The sequence below is a fragment of the Eucalyptus grandis genome, chromosome 9 (genome assembly GCF_016545825.1).
Source record: "Eucalyptus grandis isolate ANBG69807.140 chromosome 9, ASM1654582v1, whole genome shotgun sequence".
In the NCBI taxonomy this organism is placed as follows: domain Eukaryota; kingdom Viridiplantae; phylum Streptophyta; class Magnoliopsida; order Myrtales; family Myrtaceae; genus Eucalyptus; species Eucalyptus grandis.
In genome coordinates, this window is record NC_052620.1 from 25,077,452 (window position 1) to 25,097,558 (window position 20,107).

General features: G+C 38.6%; 1 protein-coding gene and 1 non-coding gene across 3 annotated transcripts; one reads left to right on the forward strand and one right to left on the reverse strand.

Annotated features, from left to right (window-relative positions):
- The first annotated feature begins 13,544 nt into the window (after positions 1–13,544).
- On the forward strand, positions 13,545–13,651 carry LOC120288642. Its single transcript, XR_005546745.1, has one exon. It is a non-coding gene; the product is annotated as a small nucleolar RNA R71 (small nucleolar RNA).
- A 1,744-nt stretch (positions 13,652–15,395) lies between these two features.
- Positions 15,396–19,468, reverse strand: LOC104420517 (O-acyltransferase WSD1-like). 2 transcript variants are annotated; one of them, XM_010032343.3, is made up of 7 exons: positions 19,340–19,468; positions 18,498–19,251; positions 16,532–16,604; positions 16,364–16,431; positions 16,044–16,256; positions 15,818–15,955; positions 15,396–15,720 (listed from the first exon to the last, which is right to left on the reverse strand). In XM_010032343.3, exons 2-7 carry the CDS (start codon positions 18,867–18,869, stop codon positions 15,559–15,561), a joined length of 1,026 nt encoding a protein of 341 aa, XP_010030645.2. In that variant the 5' UTR covers positions 18,870–19,251; positions 19,340–19,468; the 3' UTR covers positions 15,396–15,558. The 2 variants fall into 2 exon arrangements, with proteins under 2 accessions (XP_010030645.2, XP_039157573.1); XM_039301639.1 differs by having other exon boundaries at positions 18,498–18,790; positions 18,905–19,385.
- Between the last annotated feature and the right edge of the window lie 639 nt (positions 19,469–20,107).

Below are 20,107 nucleotides of genomic sequence, written 5' to 3' on the forward strand. Positions count from 1 at the left end.
GATGGGCCTAAAGTGGGCCATAAGCCCGGCCCATGTCGACGCATGGAGGGGAGGAGTGAGGCGCCGCATGGCCTCCAAGTGTCTTCAACAAAGGAGACACTTGTCTCCTCCTTGGGGACAAGTGTCCCCCATGCAAGAGAACAATGCATGCAAATATATAAGCCACCAAAAAGAAAGAGAGAGAGAGAGGGTGGCTGGTTTTGAGCAAGTGAGAGAGAGGGAGAGAGTTGCCGAGAGAGAGTGAGATGCGAGAGAGAGGGAGGCCGAGGAGGAGGAGCTCGCCCGTCGCCGCCCGCACACCATCCGTCTGTCGCCGGTGTGCCGTCCATGTGTCGCTGTCCGCTTGGTCTTTGAGGCAAGTTGGGATTGATTTCCACTCTTGCATGTGTGACTTGTTGGTGGTAGATTTCGGATGTTAGGGTAGGCAAAACCGAAGCTAGAAGTGACATGTTCTTGAATATGCTAGCTGTTTTCGTGTGAACTGCTAGACCCAGAATCTTGTGGAGGTTTTCATGCATGTTTCGAGTTGGCTTTTGACTTTTATTTCTTCATGAAAGTTGTAGCCAACGTCTTAAAATACAACATACTAAACTTTGGGACAAAATGGTGGAGATTTAAGGTGTCAAACCCTCTTCCTACGAAGACACTAGATCTGGAACGATTTCGCTGACCTTTTGGTAGATTTGTGGTTGCATGTTGATTTTTACTAAGAATATCTTTTCGACTTCTTCATGAAACTTGTAGAGAACATCTTGAAGTTTAACATACTCAAATTTGAAGTAAAATGAACAAGTGTAGCCTAGTGAATCAACTTACTCTTGAAAACCGTAGATCTGGAGACTTGGTACTGGACATCCGAGACTTCATGGACCCGTATGGTGACTATACTTTGGAAATTTGACTTATATCCCTTAATTAAAGTTGTAGGGTACCTCTTGAAGTAAAACATATCCAAATTTCAGAGGAAACGAAGAAGAATAAGTGGGTGAAAACTCGATATTTTAGAGATGACTACACTGGACGTTTCGGTGCTAGAATCAGAAGCTTCGGATGACTATATAAAATTATATATAACGAATCTGGCCTAGATGTCTTCATGAAAAATATTCTTTAGTGTCTTAAATATAACTTGGTAAAAGTGCATAATTTTCGGAGGTCGTTCGGGTATTTTAATCGAATTATTTCGAAAACTGTGCATTCTGTTTCTATCCGAAATTGCATGCTGTATTTGTGTGAATTATACCTTCTTGTGTGGAACTCTATTGGGCATGTATTTTCATGAAATTGTTATCTTATTGACTTGTCTATCACATGCCTTGATTTCGTGATTTTTGAGAAGCATATGGATATTTAATTTAAATATTCTCAAAAATGGCACGTGCTGGAATTTTGTAAACTTTGAAAAGGCATGAAATATGGACCACTTTAAATTGCATGGACTCTATGAATTGTATTGTTATGGATGATGGTGTCTTGCTGCATGTATGATAATGATTTGAGATGCATGTATGAATTCGATGATGAGTATGATCTTGATTACCATCACATCACATGCCATGTTAAAATTTAACTATAATTGAAAATGAGAATTGAGATAAATGAGAAGGCTGTCGGAGGTGTGAGCCGACGACTCCCTGGGAGTGTCGGGATGCCCGGTGGTATACGGTACGTAATTCCAGAGGAGGGGGGATCCTGGTGGTATGTCGGTACGTAATTCCGAAAGCCCCGGAGGTTTGTGCCCGGGGGGATGCCTTGCGATGCTAGTTGGGATGCGAGATGCCCGGCCAAGGAGTGTAAATGCCGGAAGCCCTAGAGGTTTGTCCCCAGGGGGATGCCTCGTGATGCTAGTTGGGAATGAGATGCCCGGAATGTGAGGGGCCAGATGCCCGGTTGTATCTTGGATACATGCCCGGATGGTTCTCGCGATGCCAGGATTGGGCGCGAGTGATGAATGTGGGATGCATACATTGGTCCCGGGAAAGAGAAATGTGGCGGTCCAATATGAAAAGATGAAATTGAGAAATTGAAATTGAAATATGCATGATGATATATGCATGACATGATGATAAGTGCATGGATGCATGGTAATGATGATGGCACATGTGACATGATGATGATATGTGCATGGATGCATGGTAACGATGATGGCACATGTGAAATGATGATGATATGTGCATGGATGCATGGTAATGATGATGACACATGTGATATGATGATGATATGTGGCATGGATGCATGGTAATGATGATGGCACATGTGATATGATGATGATATGTGCATGGATGCATGGTAATGATGATGGTAAGTATATGACATGATGGTGATGACTATATGATGATGTGTGTACACAAGGTATGATGACATGTGCATGATATCAAGGTAAATTTGTGTATGGATGCTTTAATGACATGTAATGCTATGATTGTGATGATTGTGGGGCATGATGCATTGAATGGTTTATTGATCATTTACCTACTGAGTGGTTGTACTCACCCCTTCGAGGACCAACATTTCAGATTAGTAGATGGATTGAGCGATTGGATATGACTGCGAGGAGGAGGATAGCAAAGGAGGGAACTTTTGGATGCCGACACTGATTGATGGACTTTAAGTGTATGACTGTTGGAGGAGATGTCGGTCATCTTTTGAAGTGTAGCCGAGTATAGAAGACTACGGCAATTTGATGTACCGATGACTGATGTCCATCTGGTTTAAGTAAATAAAAGTGTTCGGCTTTAACTTTTATAAGTTGTTTAGTTGGCATGCATCGTTTTCTGAATATAGGGAAGGAAGTTGTTGGATGTGCTTCCGTATATAAATTGCGCAAGGGACCGATGAAAAAAAAATGTAAACCCCTAGGTTGTATGGACCCGCTGCGATTGAAATGGTATCAGAATGACATGTTATTAGGAAGAGTGAATGGTAAGCAAACTGTGGTGACCCTAATCGGATCGAGGGCCGTCGAGGGGTGCCACAATAAGAATAACAATTTGCAAGAAATTGATTCACGCAATCCCCAAATTCACTCATAACAAATCCAATTATAGTCGCGAGGACAATTAATCGTAATATTCTAAACACAAACGAAAATATCAAACAAGTAATATAATGATAAGAAAATAATATTGTCTTACAAAGATTGATGAAAACCAAATAAATATTAACAATAGATTAATTCTAAATTTATCTAACATATCAAAATAGAATTGAGAAAAAATTAAACTAAAAATCTTCAAAGCAAAATTTGGAAACTAAATGCAGTACATCAATCGATAAATATATTAGAGCATCCGATCTTATCATAACTATTAGATATAAATTTCAAATTATTATGCGTACAAAAACAATAACAAACATGTGATAGTGGAATTTTCTAATCTATTTACTATTCTATCTCTAATTATAGCAAACCTACTCAGTTTATTAATCCATTATATCTCTATATAAATTTAAATAAGCATGAGTATATTAAAATCTATTAATATTCTCAGCTTATAATAAGTCTTTGGATCATCTTATCACCAAAAACTACACAAATAATGTGGTATATTTATATCCATGTTTAATTCATGGTTATATATTACAAGGAGCAATTGCATATTATTATTTCTCAATCTCAAATATTCACATCAAATCATTCTACTAGTGGTCGATCACTTAAAAGCATTAAGCACGATAATATGTAACTCACATGAATGAAATCACTTGCATTCATAAAAATCATGAAATTCATATCATCATGATCAAGCTACATTATAGCCTTAAAAAAAGAAATTAGAACATATTAGAAGAAGAAACAAAACTATAAATCAAACCTAACATCTTGAATTAAAGAATAAAAATTCGGTCACTACTTTCTTCTCTCTAAAATGCCCGAAAAACTCTTAAAACAATGAAAAATGATCTAAAAATAGAAACCTAGCTATCTCCTAGGCTCTCAATATTCTCCTATTTATAGGATACATCCGAGACCCTCATCTCCAGACAATTGCTTATTTTTCGCATAAAATTATGTAGTAAATCAAAGGATCTTTGAATAGATATGCATCTTTCAATGCTTGTGGATAAAATTAGGGACAAAATCCATGATTCCCTTTTTTTTTCCATTATTTTTCTTATTTTCTCCATATTTCATTACATAAACAAGGAAAATTCGAATAATAAGAAGGAAATCCAAATATTTTCTCATGGATATCGCATTATTTGTTGCCTAAATAGGTCAAATAACTCTATTTTTATATAGTTATCAAACCCCCAAACTTAACATTTTACTAGTTCTCAAACAAAAGCAAGATATAGTGTATACTCAAAGCAACAACCTTCTCCGTGATATTTTTTTCATAATTGCTCAAATTCACAATTAAAAAAAAAAAACATAAATTTCATCCAAACATTGAAATTGATTTATAAGTTAAGACCATTATGTGATCCAATTGGTGGATGAGTCCTCATATTTTCAAGTTATATACAATCCAAATAAATTTACATTGATAAACAACCTCTTAAAAATTCTCTATAATAATGATAAAACCTCATAGGCTTGCTTTTCATTCATTTCTCCACTAATGTAAGTTAATCATCCAACCAAAAATTAGTAGGAATTTTCTTAGTTTGCAATGTAAGGCTAGGCTAAAGGTAAAATAATGGTAATTATCCGCTCAACTCACCAACCAACACGTTAATTTATAGGATCTTATTAAAGTCAATGTCATTGTCCCTAATTTCACTCCTTCAAGATGATTTTTCTACCACCATATATCATAATTTTTTTTCCTTTTTTCTTTTTTCATTACTCTTTTTTTTTCCTAAAATTGCTTTATGGTGGAGTTCCTCCCAAAGTCCCTCTTGATATAATATGAAAATTTCCAACTCATTGAGTATCCAAAAGACTCACTCAATTAAAAATTGGATAGGAAACCATAAAAGCTATAAAAAAAATCTTTTTTTGATACACCCTAAACAACCATAGCAATCAATATTTTTTTTTCCTTTTCATGCTCCACTCGTCCTCTCAAATTGCTATTAGGCTCAAATAAAATTTTATTAAAAAAATTAACGTGTTCATGGGCCATGGGACAATGATATAATTTGATGAAATATAGGCTAAACATATATGGGTGTCAATAAAAAAAATGGATAATAATTAAGGCTCAACGAGGTGACTAGGGATAAATAAACAGGGTTGGCTTGAAAGACTCAATCAATCCAAAAATTGTATAAATCATTTTCTTAGTTAGATATAACTTAGGATTTCGCCTCAAAAGAAAAATCAAAGAAATTCTAAAATTTGGAAGAGATCTAAGAAAATCACATACTTCACATAAATGTTCTTTAAATTTACACACAATTAAAAAAATTAGAGACTTTTAGTGCTTAGTAAGTGGATCAACATAATCATAATCAAAATTAACTCATACATCAGTTGCAAATTCGAACAAAATTTAAATTTTCCTAAGAATAACAAAACATTCACAATAAGGAATGCAATCATGATTAAAAAAAAAAATTAGCAAAAATTTTGTCTCTCCCCACAAACTTCAATAAAGCATTGCCCTCAATGTGACCAAATATATATATATATGAGCAAGAAAACTCACATTGTTGTAGGATGTGTCCATTGATAGCCTTGATGATTAAACTCCTGGAACATGGTCCCTCAAGGAAGAAAATTAACTTGGATAAAATAGAGAAAAGTTAATCTTTTTTTCTTTTTTTCTTTTTTTGCGAAAAGTAAACTTAAAAATAAGTGAAGAAAACCTTACCAAAAATAAAAAATAAAAATAAGTGAAGAAACATAATGAAAGTCCTTGGGTTGCCTCCCAAGAAATGATTACTTTATAGTTTTCAGCCAAACTATCTCAAATGTTGCTATTGTGGAGGTTGAAGTTTAATGGTGGTCTTTTACCTGTTGTAAGTTAACTACCTCCAAAGTAGGGCTTCAAATATTGACCATTCACCTTGAATGTACTTTCGGTGTCATGTGCAACTTTAATTGTTTCATATGGGAATACCTATATGACTTTGAAAGAACTAGGCCATCGAGACCATAACTTTCTTGAAAAAAATTTAAGACAAGACTTATAAAGTAAAACTTTTTAACCAATTTCGAATTCTCTTATGAATATGTGCTTGTTATGTCATCTTTTTGTATGATTCTTATACAACTTAGGATTTTCATAGGCCTCATTGCGAAATTCCTCCAATTCATTCAATTGTAACAATCTCTCTTCACATGTAAACTGCATGTCAAAATTCAAAAATTTTAATGCCTAATATGCTTTATGCTCTAATTCCACCTGTAAGTAACATGCATTCTCAAACACTAGTCTAAAATGAGAAATCCTAATTGGAATTCGAACGCTATTCTAAAAGCTCAAAGTGCATCATCAAGTTTCATTGACCATTCTATCCTAAAGGCATTCATTGTTTTTTATAAAATTCTATTGATTTTGCTATTTGAAATCTCTATTTGACCACTAGTCTGAGAATGATAAGGAGTTGCAACCTTATACGTGACTCCTACTTACTCCAAAATGCTTCAAACTGTATGTTGTAAAAATGTGTCCCCCTATCACTTATGATTGCCTTAGGAGTGCCGAATTGGGTAAAAATATTTTTCTTCAAGAATATTTGACCACAATCTTAGCATTATCAGTTGGCAATGCTACAGCTTTTATCCACCTAGATACATACTCCACAATCACTAAAATGTATAAATTCCCATGAAACCAATACCTCAAATATCAAATAATTCACACACAATAATGTTGTTTAAAGACATCTCATTTTTCCTTGAAATATTTCTAGTTCTTTGACACTGATCACATGAAGCTACGTAGGAGTATGCATCTTTAAAAAGTATGGGCCAACAATATCCAAATTACAAATTCTTAACTGTAGTTTTGGTGGCACCAAAAATGGCCACCTGCCTCTTCGTCATGACAATGATGTAAAACACTTGCTATGTTTTCATTTGGAACACATCTCTTTATGACTTGGTTTGCACATATTTCAAATAAGAAAGGTTCTTCCCAAAAATAATTGTTAAATCAAAAAAGAATTTTTCTTCTTACTAAATAATTAACAAAGTCAACATACTAAGGAATTTTTGTGGATTTGACGGGAAAAATTTCTCAAGGAACTCTTCCAAAATTAGTCTTACCTTTTTCTTTGAATTCTGAATTCTTGACAAGTGATCCTTAATTAAATTTCCGGTTTGCTTTTTATCTTTGATTTCCAAATCAAATCTTCCACCTAATCAACCGGGGTTTTCTTTCTTTCTCTTCAAGCAGATGTTTAAGGGTATAGTGGTTAGAATAAACTATAAATTTTAAGCCAATTATATAAGAACGAAATTATCCGACCAAAAAAAATAAGAACGAAATTATCCGACCAAAAAAAATAAGAACGAAATTTATTAAAAGCAAAAATTACCTCAAAAAGTTCCTTTTTTATTGTTGAATAATTCAATTGTGCATCTAACAAGGTTCGACTGACATAATAAATGGTTTGAAAAACTCCCTTTTTCCTTTGTCCTAGAATAACTCCCACTATAGAATTGCTAGTATCACACATCAGCTCAAAAAGTAAATCCCAATTGATACTGCCATATTTGGTGCTGACAGTAACTTCTTCTTCAAAGTGTTAAAAGCTGCACGCATTCATCAAAAAAATTAAATAGAACATTTTTTACCAAAAGATTAGAATAAGGTTTAACAATTTTTGAAAAATCTTTTATAAATCGCCTGTAGAATCCTGCATGCCCCAAAAATCCTCGAACAAGTTTCACAGATGTTGGTGAAGGCAATTTTGTAATGACTTCCACTTTGGCTCAATCGACTTATATTCCATTTCTAGAAATTTTATGCCTGGGCCCTATTCCTTCTTGTACCATAAAGTGACACTTATCCTAATTCAAAATGGGGATAGTCTCCTCACATCTTTGTAAGACCAAAGCCAAATTATTTAAGCAAGAATCAAATGATAAGCCAAAAATGGAGAAATCATCTATGAAAATCTCAATATATTTTTCAACTAGGGTTAATACCCTAAAAAAACCCCTAAACTGGTACACATGTGACAAATTTACCCCAAACTATTTTTTTAATCGTGAAAAATACCAAACTATTTACCCCCACTAATTATAAAAAAAAAAAAAAAAAAAAACCTAAATTGGTACATTTATGACAAATTTACCCCAAACTAATTTACTCGACCACAAAAAACCCCAAACTGGTAAATTTGTGACAAATATACTCTCCGCTAAATTGGATTAATATCACAAAAAAATCACAAAAGTTTTAAACTGTAACAAATGGAACGTAAAATTATATAAGTCAACTGTCACGTGTCATTTAATTTAATAATTTGACAATAAAATTTAACCAAAACTAACATAGGGTAAATTTGTCACAAATATACCAGTTTGGGGTAAATTTGTCAAATGTATACCGGTTTTGGGTTTTTTGTGGTCAAAAAAATAGTTTGAGGTAAATTTGTCACAAGTGTACCAGTTTGGGGTTTTTCAATGTATTAACCCTTTCAACTATATCAAAAAAAATAGCCATCATGCATCTCTAAGAAGTAGCCAGTGCATTATAAAGAACAAACGGCATTCTTCTAAAAGTAAAACTACCAAGGAATAAGTGAAAGTAGTTTTATCTTAATCTTCTAGTGTAATAAGAATCCGATTATACCCCAAATATCCATCAAGAAAGTAATAAAATTCATGTCCTAAACGTCTTTCCAACATCTTATCGATAAATAGTAAATGGAGTAGATATTTTCTAGTGGTATCATTCAATTTTCTCTAATCCATACACACACGCCACTTAGTAACTCTTCTAGTTGGAATCAATTCATTTGTAGTGTTTTTTTGAACAGTCATACCACATTTCTTTTACAAAACTTACACAGGACTTACTAAGAACTATAAGAGATAGGATAGATGATCCATACATCAAGTAGTGTCGCGACCTATCCCTCGGGGGGAGGGGATAGGTTTAGGAGCATTGCCTAAATGATGGATCTAAGGCCCATGATTAGGGTTGGGCTCTCCTAAGCTCATATGTCGCATTGAGATGTTCTCAAGAATTTCGCAATAAGGTGTCGCCACAAACCTATTGGGATCAGCTAGAAACTAAGTAATGTATGGAAATGTACCTCACTTCTTATGCAACAAGAGAATCTAGAGTTAGGGACTTGATTACACTAATTAACCATTTAGCGTTCTTTCGGTACCTAATCTTGTTCATTTTAAAAAGAAAAAAAAAATTGTCATGCAATTTGGATTGATTTTATATTTATTCACTAATATGTAAAGTGATCATGCAGATACGTAATCATTAAAGTAACAATTTGCAATCAAAATCCTAATTGTAGTCAACTTTAGCTCGTGCAATTAAACATACGAAAATATGCAAATTAAACATACAATATAATCAATATATGAGTAAATAAAGGCCTAATTATACTAAGAAGGCAAGACATGGTAACTCCTAACCAAACCCTATATTTTTTAATTTTTGATTTTTTTAAATATATTTTTATTAATTTCGCCCGGGCCGAGTCGAGTTCGGTCTGACCCGACCCGAGCTTGACCCGATCGAGGTGGGTTGGTAAGACTCGCTCGGGTCTAGCCCACTTGGGGGCGGGCCAATCAACCCGCCCGTAAGAGCCAGGATTAGGCCTTAACTAGCGGGCCCACTCCCCTGCAAAAAAAGGTCTGTAGGCCCACAACCCAGACCAACTCTAGGTCGTGGGCTACAAAAGAAAGAGGCCGAGTGGGCCAGAAAGATCTGGCCCAACTCGGCCTTCCTCTTTCGATCGACGACTACTTAGTCGCAACCAGAGGAGCTGCGACGGCGCCATCCAGGCGATTAGCTGGCCAAAGCGTGACGACGCCATCGCGCTTAGATGTGAAGGCGACTTTCGACCACTTGAGGCCGAAGGCCTTCAACAGTGACGGTAGGGGGGTTTCAGGGTGAGCTTCGACAACGCATGCGAGGACTCGTGGCTCTAACCTCCCCCAGCTGTCGCTCGGCCATCCACCGCCCACTACTAGCCACTGCGGCCCCCGGCTATTGAACTCTCAAACCCAAGGAAATGAAAGCGAATTTGGTTCAAGCATTCTATCGAATAGATGGGATGTGCCACTAGAACGGGTCTCTCGGCTCGAGCAGGATCAAAATAGGTGCCGGCAGTCTCAAAACACAACTCACAACGCTGACAACAACTTAGCAGTAGGTCGAAGAGGGCCAAAGCTCGTCCGAACCGGTCAAGTTGAGCTCCGGTTGTCTTAATTCCAAAGAATGCACACAAGACGTTTGGTGAAATACCGACTTAGGCTCCACAGGAAATGGCCGTGGTGGCGGTGGTCGAGCGATGCATTGGCGGTGGTAGCGGCAGCGATCTTGCCCTCCTTCCTTCAGATCCCTCCCCCAGACCTCTCTTTCCCTCCCTGTTCTCTCCCTGGTTCCTAACCTTTTCTCTCCCGTTCTCTTTTCTTTTGTTCTAGTCTCGTTTCCTCTATCCTCCCTCCTCTGTTCTGTTCTGATTTCCCCTCGTCTTGTCCCCTCCTTCTGCTCTACTCTGCTCTGCCCTATCTCCCCACTCCTGCTCCTGTCTTTTCTCCTTTTGCAAGTCTTGCGCTCGAAGATGGCATGGAGGAAGGAGACAACTGGGGCGCGGGCTGAGCCGAAGGGGAAATAGCTTGGGCCGCCAAAGAAAAGGAAAATAAGAGAAAAATGGCCCAGGCCGAGCACAGGAGGAAAAGGAAGAGAGTTGGGCCAGGCAAAGGCCGAATCCGGCTCGACCCGACCCCTAAGTGTTTTTTCTATTTATTTTTTTTTTTGTTTTGTTTTGTTTTTTTTATTGTTTTTTCTTTTTCCTTTTTGTTTAAAAATGTGTCAACAAGTAGCTTAATTACTTCAGCTTTCACTACTTACTGCATCTTTTGGTTCAAATGTCTCTAAGGTTGGATAGTGGGCTTGTATTTTTTTCCATCAAAATTTTGTACATACAAAGTAAATGGCTAATTCTCTTAATATCAATTATTTTCCATTCAATTGCATCTTTATGTTTCTACGGTCAAACTAAAAGAAACTTCATCTAAATAAATATATTTCAAATGAAATATGGTGGATAAAAATATTTTCTTGAAAAAAACCTTATTTACCAACTTGTCAAATGTCACAATTCTAAAACAAGAATTATCATCAAATGGAACATTAAAAGAAACAATATCATCTTGAACTCTAATAAACAACTTCCACTGTTGTACATTAATAAGGGCTTCTCCCGTTACTAGAAAATGTTGACCTAAGATAAATGGTACCTCTAAATCTTCCTCAATGTTAAGAACTATGAAATATGTAGGAAAGATAAATTTGTCAACTTTTATTAATACACCTTCCACAATACCTCTCAAATATTTAATTGATCAATTAACTAGTTGAAGTGATATTGTGATTGCTTTTACCTCGCCCAATCCTAATTTCTTGAAAACTGAAAACAACATCAAATCAATGCTTGTACCTAAATCGCACAATGCTCTTTCAAAGTAAGAATTCTCAATAGTGTAAGGAATAGTAAAACTCCTAAGATCTTTTAATTTCAGAGGTAATTTGTTTTGTAGGATGATTGAACATTCTTCATTCAACTTCACAGTTTCATAATATTACAGTTTTCTCTTGTTTGCCAAAATCTCTTTAGTATGACTAAGGGTGCGTTTGGATGGGCATTTAGAAAGCCCATCCACCCCCAAAGCCCCTTCAGCCAAAGAGAGGGTGTTTGGCAACCTCCTCAAGGAGCTTTCAAATGAAAGTGGAGTCCTTGGAAATGCTGAAAACATTTTTTTCTTCCTAAATTACCCTCATTGATTTTTCATATTTCCGTTATTACCCTTTTATTTATTTTATTTTTAAATGTAAAAGGAGCAGCCCTTCGCCGGACCGGCGAAGGGCTGCGGCCGCCGGCGAGCCAGATCTGGCGCCGGCGGCCGTCGGCTGAGGTCGCCCGAGGTCGGGCGACCTCCGGCGAGGGTCGCGTGACCCGCCGAGGGTCGCCATAGGTCGCCCGACCTCGGGCGACTAGGGTCGCTCGACCCAAGGGCCACGCAACCCGGGCAACCGCCGCCTGGTCTCGCGGCCGCGGGCGCCCTCGCCGTCGCGCGAGGGTCGCGAGACCCGGCGCGAGGGCCGCCCGCGGCCACGAGACCTAGGCGGCGGTTGCCTGGGTCGCGCGGCCCCTAGGTCGAGCGACCCTAGTCGCCCGAGGTCGAGCGACCTCCGGCGGCCCTCGGCTGGGTCGCGCGACCCTCGTCGGAGGTCCCCGACCTCGGGCGACCTCAGCCGACGGCCGCCGCGCCAAATCTGCTTGCCGGGCGGCGCAGCCCTTCGCCGGTCCGGCGAAGGGTTTAGCTGAATTTTCAAAAGAAAAGAAAAGAAAAGAAAAAATAATACCCATCAAAGCCCCTTGCGAAAGTTTTCTTTACCAAACACACATCCAACTCAAAGTCCATTTGCAAAATTTTTTTACCACAAATTTTCCCAAAATAGCTTTGGGCTTTCAGCATTTGCATTGGACTCAACGCCCATTGCAAATGCTGAACCAAACGCAGCCTAAGTATTTGTGCTAAGGCATTTGCAAAAGGAATATTAATTTGTAATTTTTTAAATATATCAAGAAATTTAGAAAATTACTATCGTTTTGTATTGCTAGAGTCACTGAGGGAATGGAATTGGTGCTACATATGACTTGGGATTATTTGAAGAAAAAAAAAGTTTGTTCTTGCCTACCTCTTTTAGTTGATTATTGATTCAATGTTCCTTATCTTTGAAAATCTCTATTTGGCATCTTCTTCTCCCGCTTGTTTACCACTTCTCAAGGTTACAACCTCTATGTTTTTAATTGGATTTTTCTTTGTGTTGCTAAGCAAAGAACCCTGTTGTCTCCCTAACATTATGTTTGTTAACTAACCCACTTGCATCTCCAAATCTCTGATTGAAGTCTTTTGGTTTTGAAATCTCATATCCATGCTCTTGACGAAGTCATGAGTGATGTTGGCCAATTTGTTAACTATATCTTCTAGATTAACTCTCATCACATTTTGATTATTCCATGAAAAATTTGGATAATTGCACCATCTTGAATTGCACATGTCGAGTAATGATTATTCTATGACCTATCAAAATTCCCAACAAAGTTAGCATTTGCACTAGGTTGTGAAAAATGATTACCTCCCTAATATTATGTGCTAACATGTCCTCCATTACAAAAATCACATGTTATCTAGCTTTCGGTTGAATGTCTCAAATTGTGTAGCAATTACAGCGAAAGCATCTATCTCATGAACTCCGCTAGTTTTTGGCATTGGTAGCCTCTTAGTAGGCCACTGATAACTATTGGATGTTATTTCCTCTAATAAATTGAAGGCTTCTTCTAGTGTTTTATTATTTAGAATTCCCCCTGCAGTTGCATAAATCATAAAACGAAGAATTGTACAAGACCCATTATAAGAAGTTTGTATATGCATCCACATGGATATTCCATGATATAGGCATCTCTTGAGAAACTCCTAGAATCTTTCCAATGCTTCAAACAATGATTCATCATTCATTTGCATAAAATTAGTAATATCGTCACGCATTTTTGCAGACTTTGCAGGTGGAAAAAACTTACCCATAAATTTTTTAGCCATATCATTCCACGTAGTGATCCTTGGCCAGATCTTTAGTGACCCTTGGCCACCCTCATCAACCGCTGGGAACCGTTGACAAGGAGAGCATAACTATTAAGTGAACCATCAAAACAGTGACTAAATCTAGAACTTAGATATGAAGAAGAGGGTAAGTACACTAAAAATGTCAAAAGTTGTGTACGGCGCTCATTTTGGTACCAAAGTTTTCGCCGACTCACTTAAATGCCTCTAGCAAGATATTCTAGCCAAATTGATTACATGGCAGTTATAATTAAAATTTTAATATGATTTGACACATTTAAAAAAAAAATCCAATCCACGTGGTGTCCAAAATGACGTCACACAATAATCACCTTTTAAATGAAATTATCATTGAAATGATCACTTTTTATCAACGATTGGCACTAGAGTGATCTTTTTTTACTAACGGCTAGCACTTAAATAATCACTTTTAACAATAATTAACACTCAATTGATCCATATATATAATTTTGGCACTTAAATGATCACTCATCAATTTGTCTACATGGCATCGTTTAGGTGTTATATGCTAATTGGTCACGCCAGTAAGCCACGTAGATTCAAAAAATTAATGAAATATGACCGCGTTGGATTTACGACAATATTGATCAGAGTTGACACTTAAGTGATCGTTTTTTTTTTTTTAAGTAACACGTGATCCAAAAGAAACTTTTGGTATCACAGCGAGTGCCGTACATAACTTTTAGCACTTCTAGTGTATTTACCTCGGTAGAAGATGAACAACGAGGGAGAAAATGAACCCAAATCCTGCAAACTCAAATCTCGGCAATTGTCAACCGTCTCCCAATAACCATTGACTTTGGCCTTACGTCAACCGGAATTCAGAGCGAACGGTGTTGAGAGAGACGAAGAACAATAAAAACGAGGGAAAGATAGGAAATAGGTATTAGAAAATGTTATCTGCTAACCTTAAAAAGAAAAAAATCGAGAACACTGCAAAGCCAAAAACTGGGAGGAGTTGCCTTGGGCTCTAGGCTTAGCCAATGGTAGCTTTGAGTCGAAGTGATTTACAAAATTTTACCAAAACACTACAATTTTCACTCAAAAGACATTGAAGACCTAAAGTCCCTTCTGAAGCCACATACAGCCAAAGCTTGTTTTAACAAAAAAGGGGAAAAAGAATAAAACATGTGTAGAGTGGTTGAGACATCCATCATCAATGCACAAATGTTGTAAACCAACTAAATACGACAGCAATAATTTCTAATATTAGGTGTGCAAGATTGACGGCAAATGAAGCTAGGTACATTAAATTTTAAAACACTGGGGCAGGTTTCTTCTATTTGAATGTCCACTTTTATCTACATTCAATCACATCGAAAAAAAAATTAAATGCATCAGCGGTTGAGACATCCATCATCAATGCACGGCTGTTGTAAGTCAACTAAATATGGCGAGCAATAATTTTCTATGTCAAGTGCGCAAGATTGATAGAGAAATTGTGTGTTAAAATGATGTGATCAAAGGTAGACATAAGTGGACATTCAAAGGACATAAACCTGTCCCATCATCTTAAAATTTAGTGTACCTAGCTTTATTTTCCATACAATTGACTTTGTTCTCTTCATTTCTCTTTTCAATTGCTTGGAGCTCAACATAGAGTGGATGGATCCAGAACTCGAGCAACACCCTACTAACTTCATCAATCAAGTAAGACACAAGACGAAATTTGGATCGATTGCCTAAAATGGTTCTTCTCGTCCCGATAGAACATCATATAAATGGGATCGGTTCTTTTTATCCCCGTGTATAATCCCACATCCATAAGAATAAAATACAGATTTTTCCCTCCTAACCCCACAGGAATGTTTCCCTGTTTACTTCTTCGAGTTCAAGGCAGTGGAAGCTGCTGCTTTCATTTCGAGTAAAGCATCCTCAAAGCACTTGGCCAGAAAATCAGGGTCGTGGATGATGTCCTTGGCCACCAGAATTTGCATGTCCGCCCTCCCCGCATAGCTCACCATGTGCATCGTGAGTGCCTGCATGCATCGCCTCTCAAACACCCCACATCAGTCCTGATAAAGATTTCACTCTAGATACCGCAGACGATGAGGTGCGAGAATTTTGGAGCCTTACGTGGGGTAAACTCGAGACGTTCGCCCTTATGTATGTGATGGGGTTCCCTCCAAACGTGATCTCCTCTCGTGGGCCAAGCACGTTCGAGATGCTGAACGTGGTGTTGCAGAGGATCCTGTAGTTGAGCAGGCTTGCAACCTGCATCAGCAAAAACAGAGAGATTGCGCATTTGTCAGCTTATTGTCATTCTGTTTTCCGAATTGGAGAAGCGCGAACTGATCCTTACATGTGCTCCTAAAAAAGTCATGGCCATATCCCCGATTTTGTAGGAGAAGTGAGCCTCCAGGGATTTCTTCTTCCGGTCCATCATCGACTTAGCTTTTCTCAGGTATTCGAGAGGGTCGCCACAGCTTCTGCTGTAGTGAACGGGGAGAAGGATAATCCCGAACTTGTTGCCCCACCTCAGTCCCGGGTTGCCTTTCATCAAATTGGATAGTTCCTGGTTAATACCACATCACACTTGATTCAGTCAACTTCAGTTAAAAGGCGAAAAAGGAAGTGAGATCATGAAAGAAAAGAGGAACGAGGAATAGCAGCGAGACCCGCCTGCAATCCCTGTTGTTCTCGCAAGTTAACAACCGCCACTCCCGTTATTCGAGTCCCTTCCCGCACGGCTAACAAATGCAAATGAGCATTTTTAGTCTTCGGAGATTCGTCATGTTTGAATCGACAAAAATCAGAGTGTATGTTCGGAAATGCTATTCGTTTTTTTACCATTGGGAGACTGGTGGTCGATGTATTTGAACAAGCCGACTGATATGATCCCGAAGAGAACATCGTTAATGGTCTGCATTTGGAGCAGTGAATGAGATTCATCATCATTTAGTATTAGCATAGAATATTCATCATCTGGAAGTTGACTACAACAAAATGCATTGGTAGTCATGAAATACAAGAAAAGCATGTAGTATTCTTCCTCTAAAGATAAATGGCCAATGAATGGAGTACTGGTCGCACTCGAGAGAGTCGTGCAAACCCCTGGCGAGCACTTGTCAAGATCAATCGACCCCGGTGGTCATTCGAGCGAACCCGGCCAGCCCCCGAAATTGGCAACAGCGCCTGTAGGGGATTTGCGGTTTTTGTTGCTCTTTCTTTATAAGCTTCAACTTTTCTTATTTTTTGCATTTTAAATGGGGTTAATACCATGAAAAACCCTAAACTAGTACACCTATAACAAATTTACTACAAATTAATTTTTTGACAACCAAAAATCTCAAATTAATATGCCTATCTTTATCAGTTTCCGTTAAATTTTACGATCAAATTGCCAAGTTGAATGATAGGTGACAGTTGATGAATATACCAGTTTGTGATTTTAACCTTAGTTTGTCACAGATGTACTAATTTGTGATTTTTTTTCTTGGTGTTAATCCAATTTAATGAAAACTAATGGAAAGTAAATTTATCACAAATGTGTCAATTTAGGAGTTTTGGTGGTTAAAAAATTACTTAGGGGTAATTTTCTCATAGTTTAAAGTTTTAGTTTTTTAGTAAATTTATCATAGTTGTACGCGTTTAGAGTTTTTCGTAATAGTAAGAGCCTAATTGTTAAAAACAATTTATGTTCCACAGAACAAAAATTTCTATTCTTTTGTTCCGGGGAACGAAAAATGAATAGAAACGTGTTTGGTAAAACTTTTATTCCTAAAAACAAAAAATCTATTTTTTTGTTCCTGGAAATAGATTTGAAATAGAAATAAGAAGTAGAAAAAAGTAGTTTCTTGTTCCTGGAAACAATTTCTAAAATCAATTTTTCTCTCTCTTCTTTTTTCTTCTCTTTTCTTCTTCTTCTTCTTCCTTTTGGCCGGTCGCCGGCGTTAGCCATGGTTGGCACCAGCGACCAACCAAACAAGGGCTAGTGACCTCATCAGAGCATCGCCTACTCCCGGAGACGCTTAGCCACGGCAATGCTCGTCGGCCCGGGCCTCGCCGTGGCTGGGCGAGGCATGGCTAGGCGAGCTCGGCCTCACTAGATCTAGGCAAGCTTGGCCTTGCCAAATCTAGGTGAGTTTGACCTCACCCAGCCAAGGCGAGACCGAGCCTTGCCAGCCGACACGAGGCTTGGCCTTGCCGAGCCGGGCGAGGCCGACCTCATGCTTCTTGGGCGAGGTCGAGCCTCGCCACCGAGGCCACCGGCAAGGCTCCAACGAGCTCACTGGACCTTGCCCAACTGCTCGTCAGCCGCTAGCCACAAAGGAGGAAGACGGGAAAAAAAAATAGAGGAAAATATAATAAAAATATTTAAAAATTAAAAGAAATAACAAAATTATAGAATTTTACCAAACGCATTTTTGTCCCAAGAATATAAATTTTTTACAGTTACCAAGCACATTCTTATACTCAGAAATTGTTCCTGGGAACATAAACAAAACAAAAAATCATTTCTCATCAAAAATTGTTTCCCGGAACAAAATCGTTACCAAGCGAGCCCTAAACCTTTTAAATAGGGTTATTTTTCTATTACTAAAAAAAATTATAAATAAGCAACCGCTCCATTACATCATCATTCAACCGCTTGTCATACCTTTTTTTTAAATGAAAAGTTTAATTTGAACAAAAATATTAATAGGGATCACATTGGGAAAAAAATATATGTATAAAGTGAAGATTGAACAAATTAGGAAAGTCATGAATCAGCGGTGCTATTATTCTTTTTGGGCGATAAACACATGGAACTTACCGCATTAGTGACTGCCGACTTGACCACCTTCATATCCTCCAGCAAAAACCTCGCCGTGGCCGCTTCCTCGGCCGAGTTCCACCCCGCGCCACCACTCACCGGCGTCGTCCGATCGCTCACCCACATGGTCCTCAACACAAACTCCACTACAAAAACTACCGTGAACCACACCACCTCCAACACCCTCACTACTGCCTTCCACCACTCGCCCCCACCGTCGCTTCTCCTCCTCATCGTTGACGATGAAGGACCAATCGTTGGCAGTGCCTCGGGGTCATCCACCCGCCGGGACCCTGCTAGGAACGAGGAAATAAGTGAGATCCCGTCACCAAGTGCATGGTGAATCCGTAACACCATGCACTGATGGGCCATCAGGAGGTGGACGTCCCATAGGGGCTTGTCGTCACCGATGAGCCCCGGCGAGTCAGTGGACAGGTCGGCGAGGAACTCATTGACTGCTGCCTCATCAGAGAGGCCTTCGGCGACAGGGCCGTGGACCAGGATGACATGGCGGTCAATTTCCACGCGGGTCCTCCTCCAGTGCTCTCGACCTGCGAGTCCCGCACCAAGAGGCTGCAGAACCTGGAGTGCATAAACATGGGGCAGCTCTGGATCTCCAACTTGAGGGTGTCCACATCGAGGGGTTGCTTCATGCCAATGGCGCAGTAGATCACATGGTTCATCTCCTTCTGGAGGAACAGGCGCCCTTCCGGTGTGAGGGGCTCGTCGGAGCCGTTCTCCAAGGACCCCATGCCTGCGTGAAGATCGAAAATGAGGGAATTTTCAGTATGGATGGAATGGTGGGAGAATGACAACAGTGCCGGATCTTATGAAGTCAGTACTTCTTGAATGGATAAAAACACGAATCAGAATCTAAAGAAGTAGTCCAAAAATCGAAGCTTTTGTTTGTATGGTGGGGAGGGGGGAGGAGTGCGAGAGTGTCCGATTTATAATTTTCAGGCGAGATTGCGCGAGGCTTGGATCTTAGCCTGTGCGAGCATCTTTTCGCCAAGCATTTATTAATTCGATGGTTCTTAAAAACGACAGCTAAAAGAGGCTCTAACACTTGCATGAAAAGGTCGATTACGTTGTCGGCTTGCGAAGAAGTCAGTTTCATGAATCTTTTGCGGGGTAATCAAAGATCAAACCATTCGAAAAGATCCTAGCTTTTACATTGTTTTGTATATGAATTTCATCAGTCAACTTGTTTCGTATCTCTTATGCCATTCTCTTTGTATCTCAAATTTTGTATCCAATGGAACATCTGGATATCAGCAATCTTTCGTGTCCCTACTTTAGTTAGGCATATTTACACGCTATAAGATGAACGGTACCGCGTGCTTGATTGTAAATAGTCAAAATGAAGATCATATCACCTTGTCCTTTTGTCCCTTAGGATTTTCTTTTGCTTTCAAGACTCAAATTTGCATTGAATGCGTGGTGCGTGGGACGTTAAGTAACAACTAATTTATCAAATTAATAAAAACAAGCCAACCCAAAGTCAACCGTAATCATCATTAAAGCTGCATTTTGCCGATTCAAGTTTCAGTCAAAATAGGACTAAATAGACCAGGATATAAAATATTTTGATATATCTTATCCACTATTTG

What these genes read in the sequence shown, in the direction of transcription:
- LOC104420517 (XM_010032343.3), bottom strand. Translation starts at nt 18,869, where the DNA reads ATGGCCCATCAGTGCATGGTGTTACGGATTCACCATGCACTTGGTGAC. An exon ending in CGACCACCAGTCTCCCAATG is followed by an intron (nt 16,432 to 16,531) that starts GTAAAAAAACGA and finishes TGCATTTGTTAG; the next exon opens with CCGTGCGGGAAGGGACTCGA. An exon ending in TGACTTTTTTAGGAGCACAT is followed by an intron (nt 15,956 to 16,043) that starts GTAAGGATCAGT and finishes TTGCTGATGCAG; the next exon opens with GTTGCAAGCCTGCTCAACTA.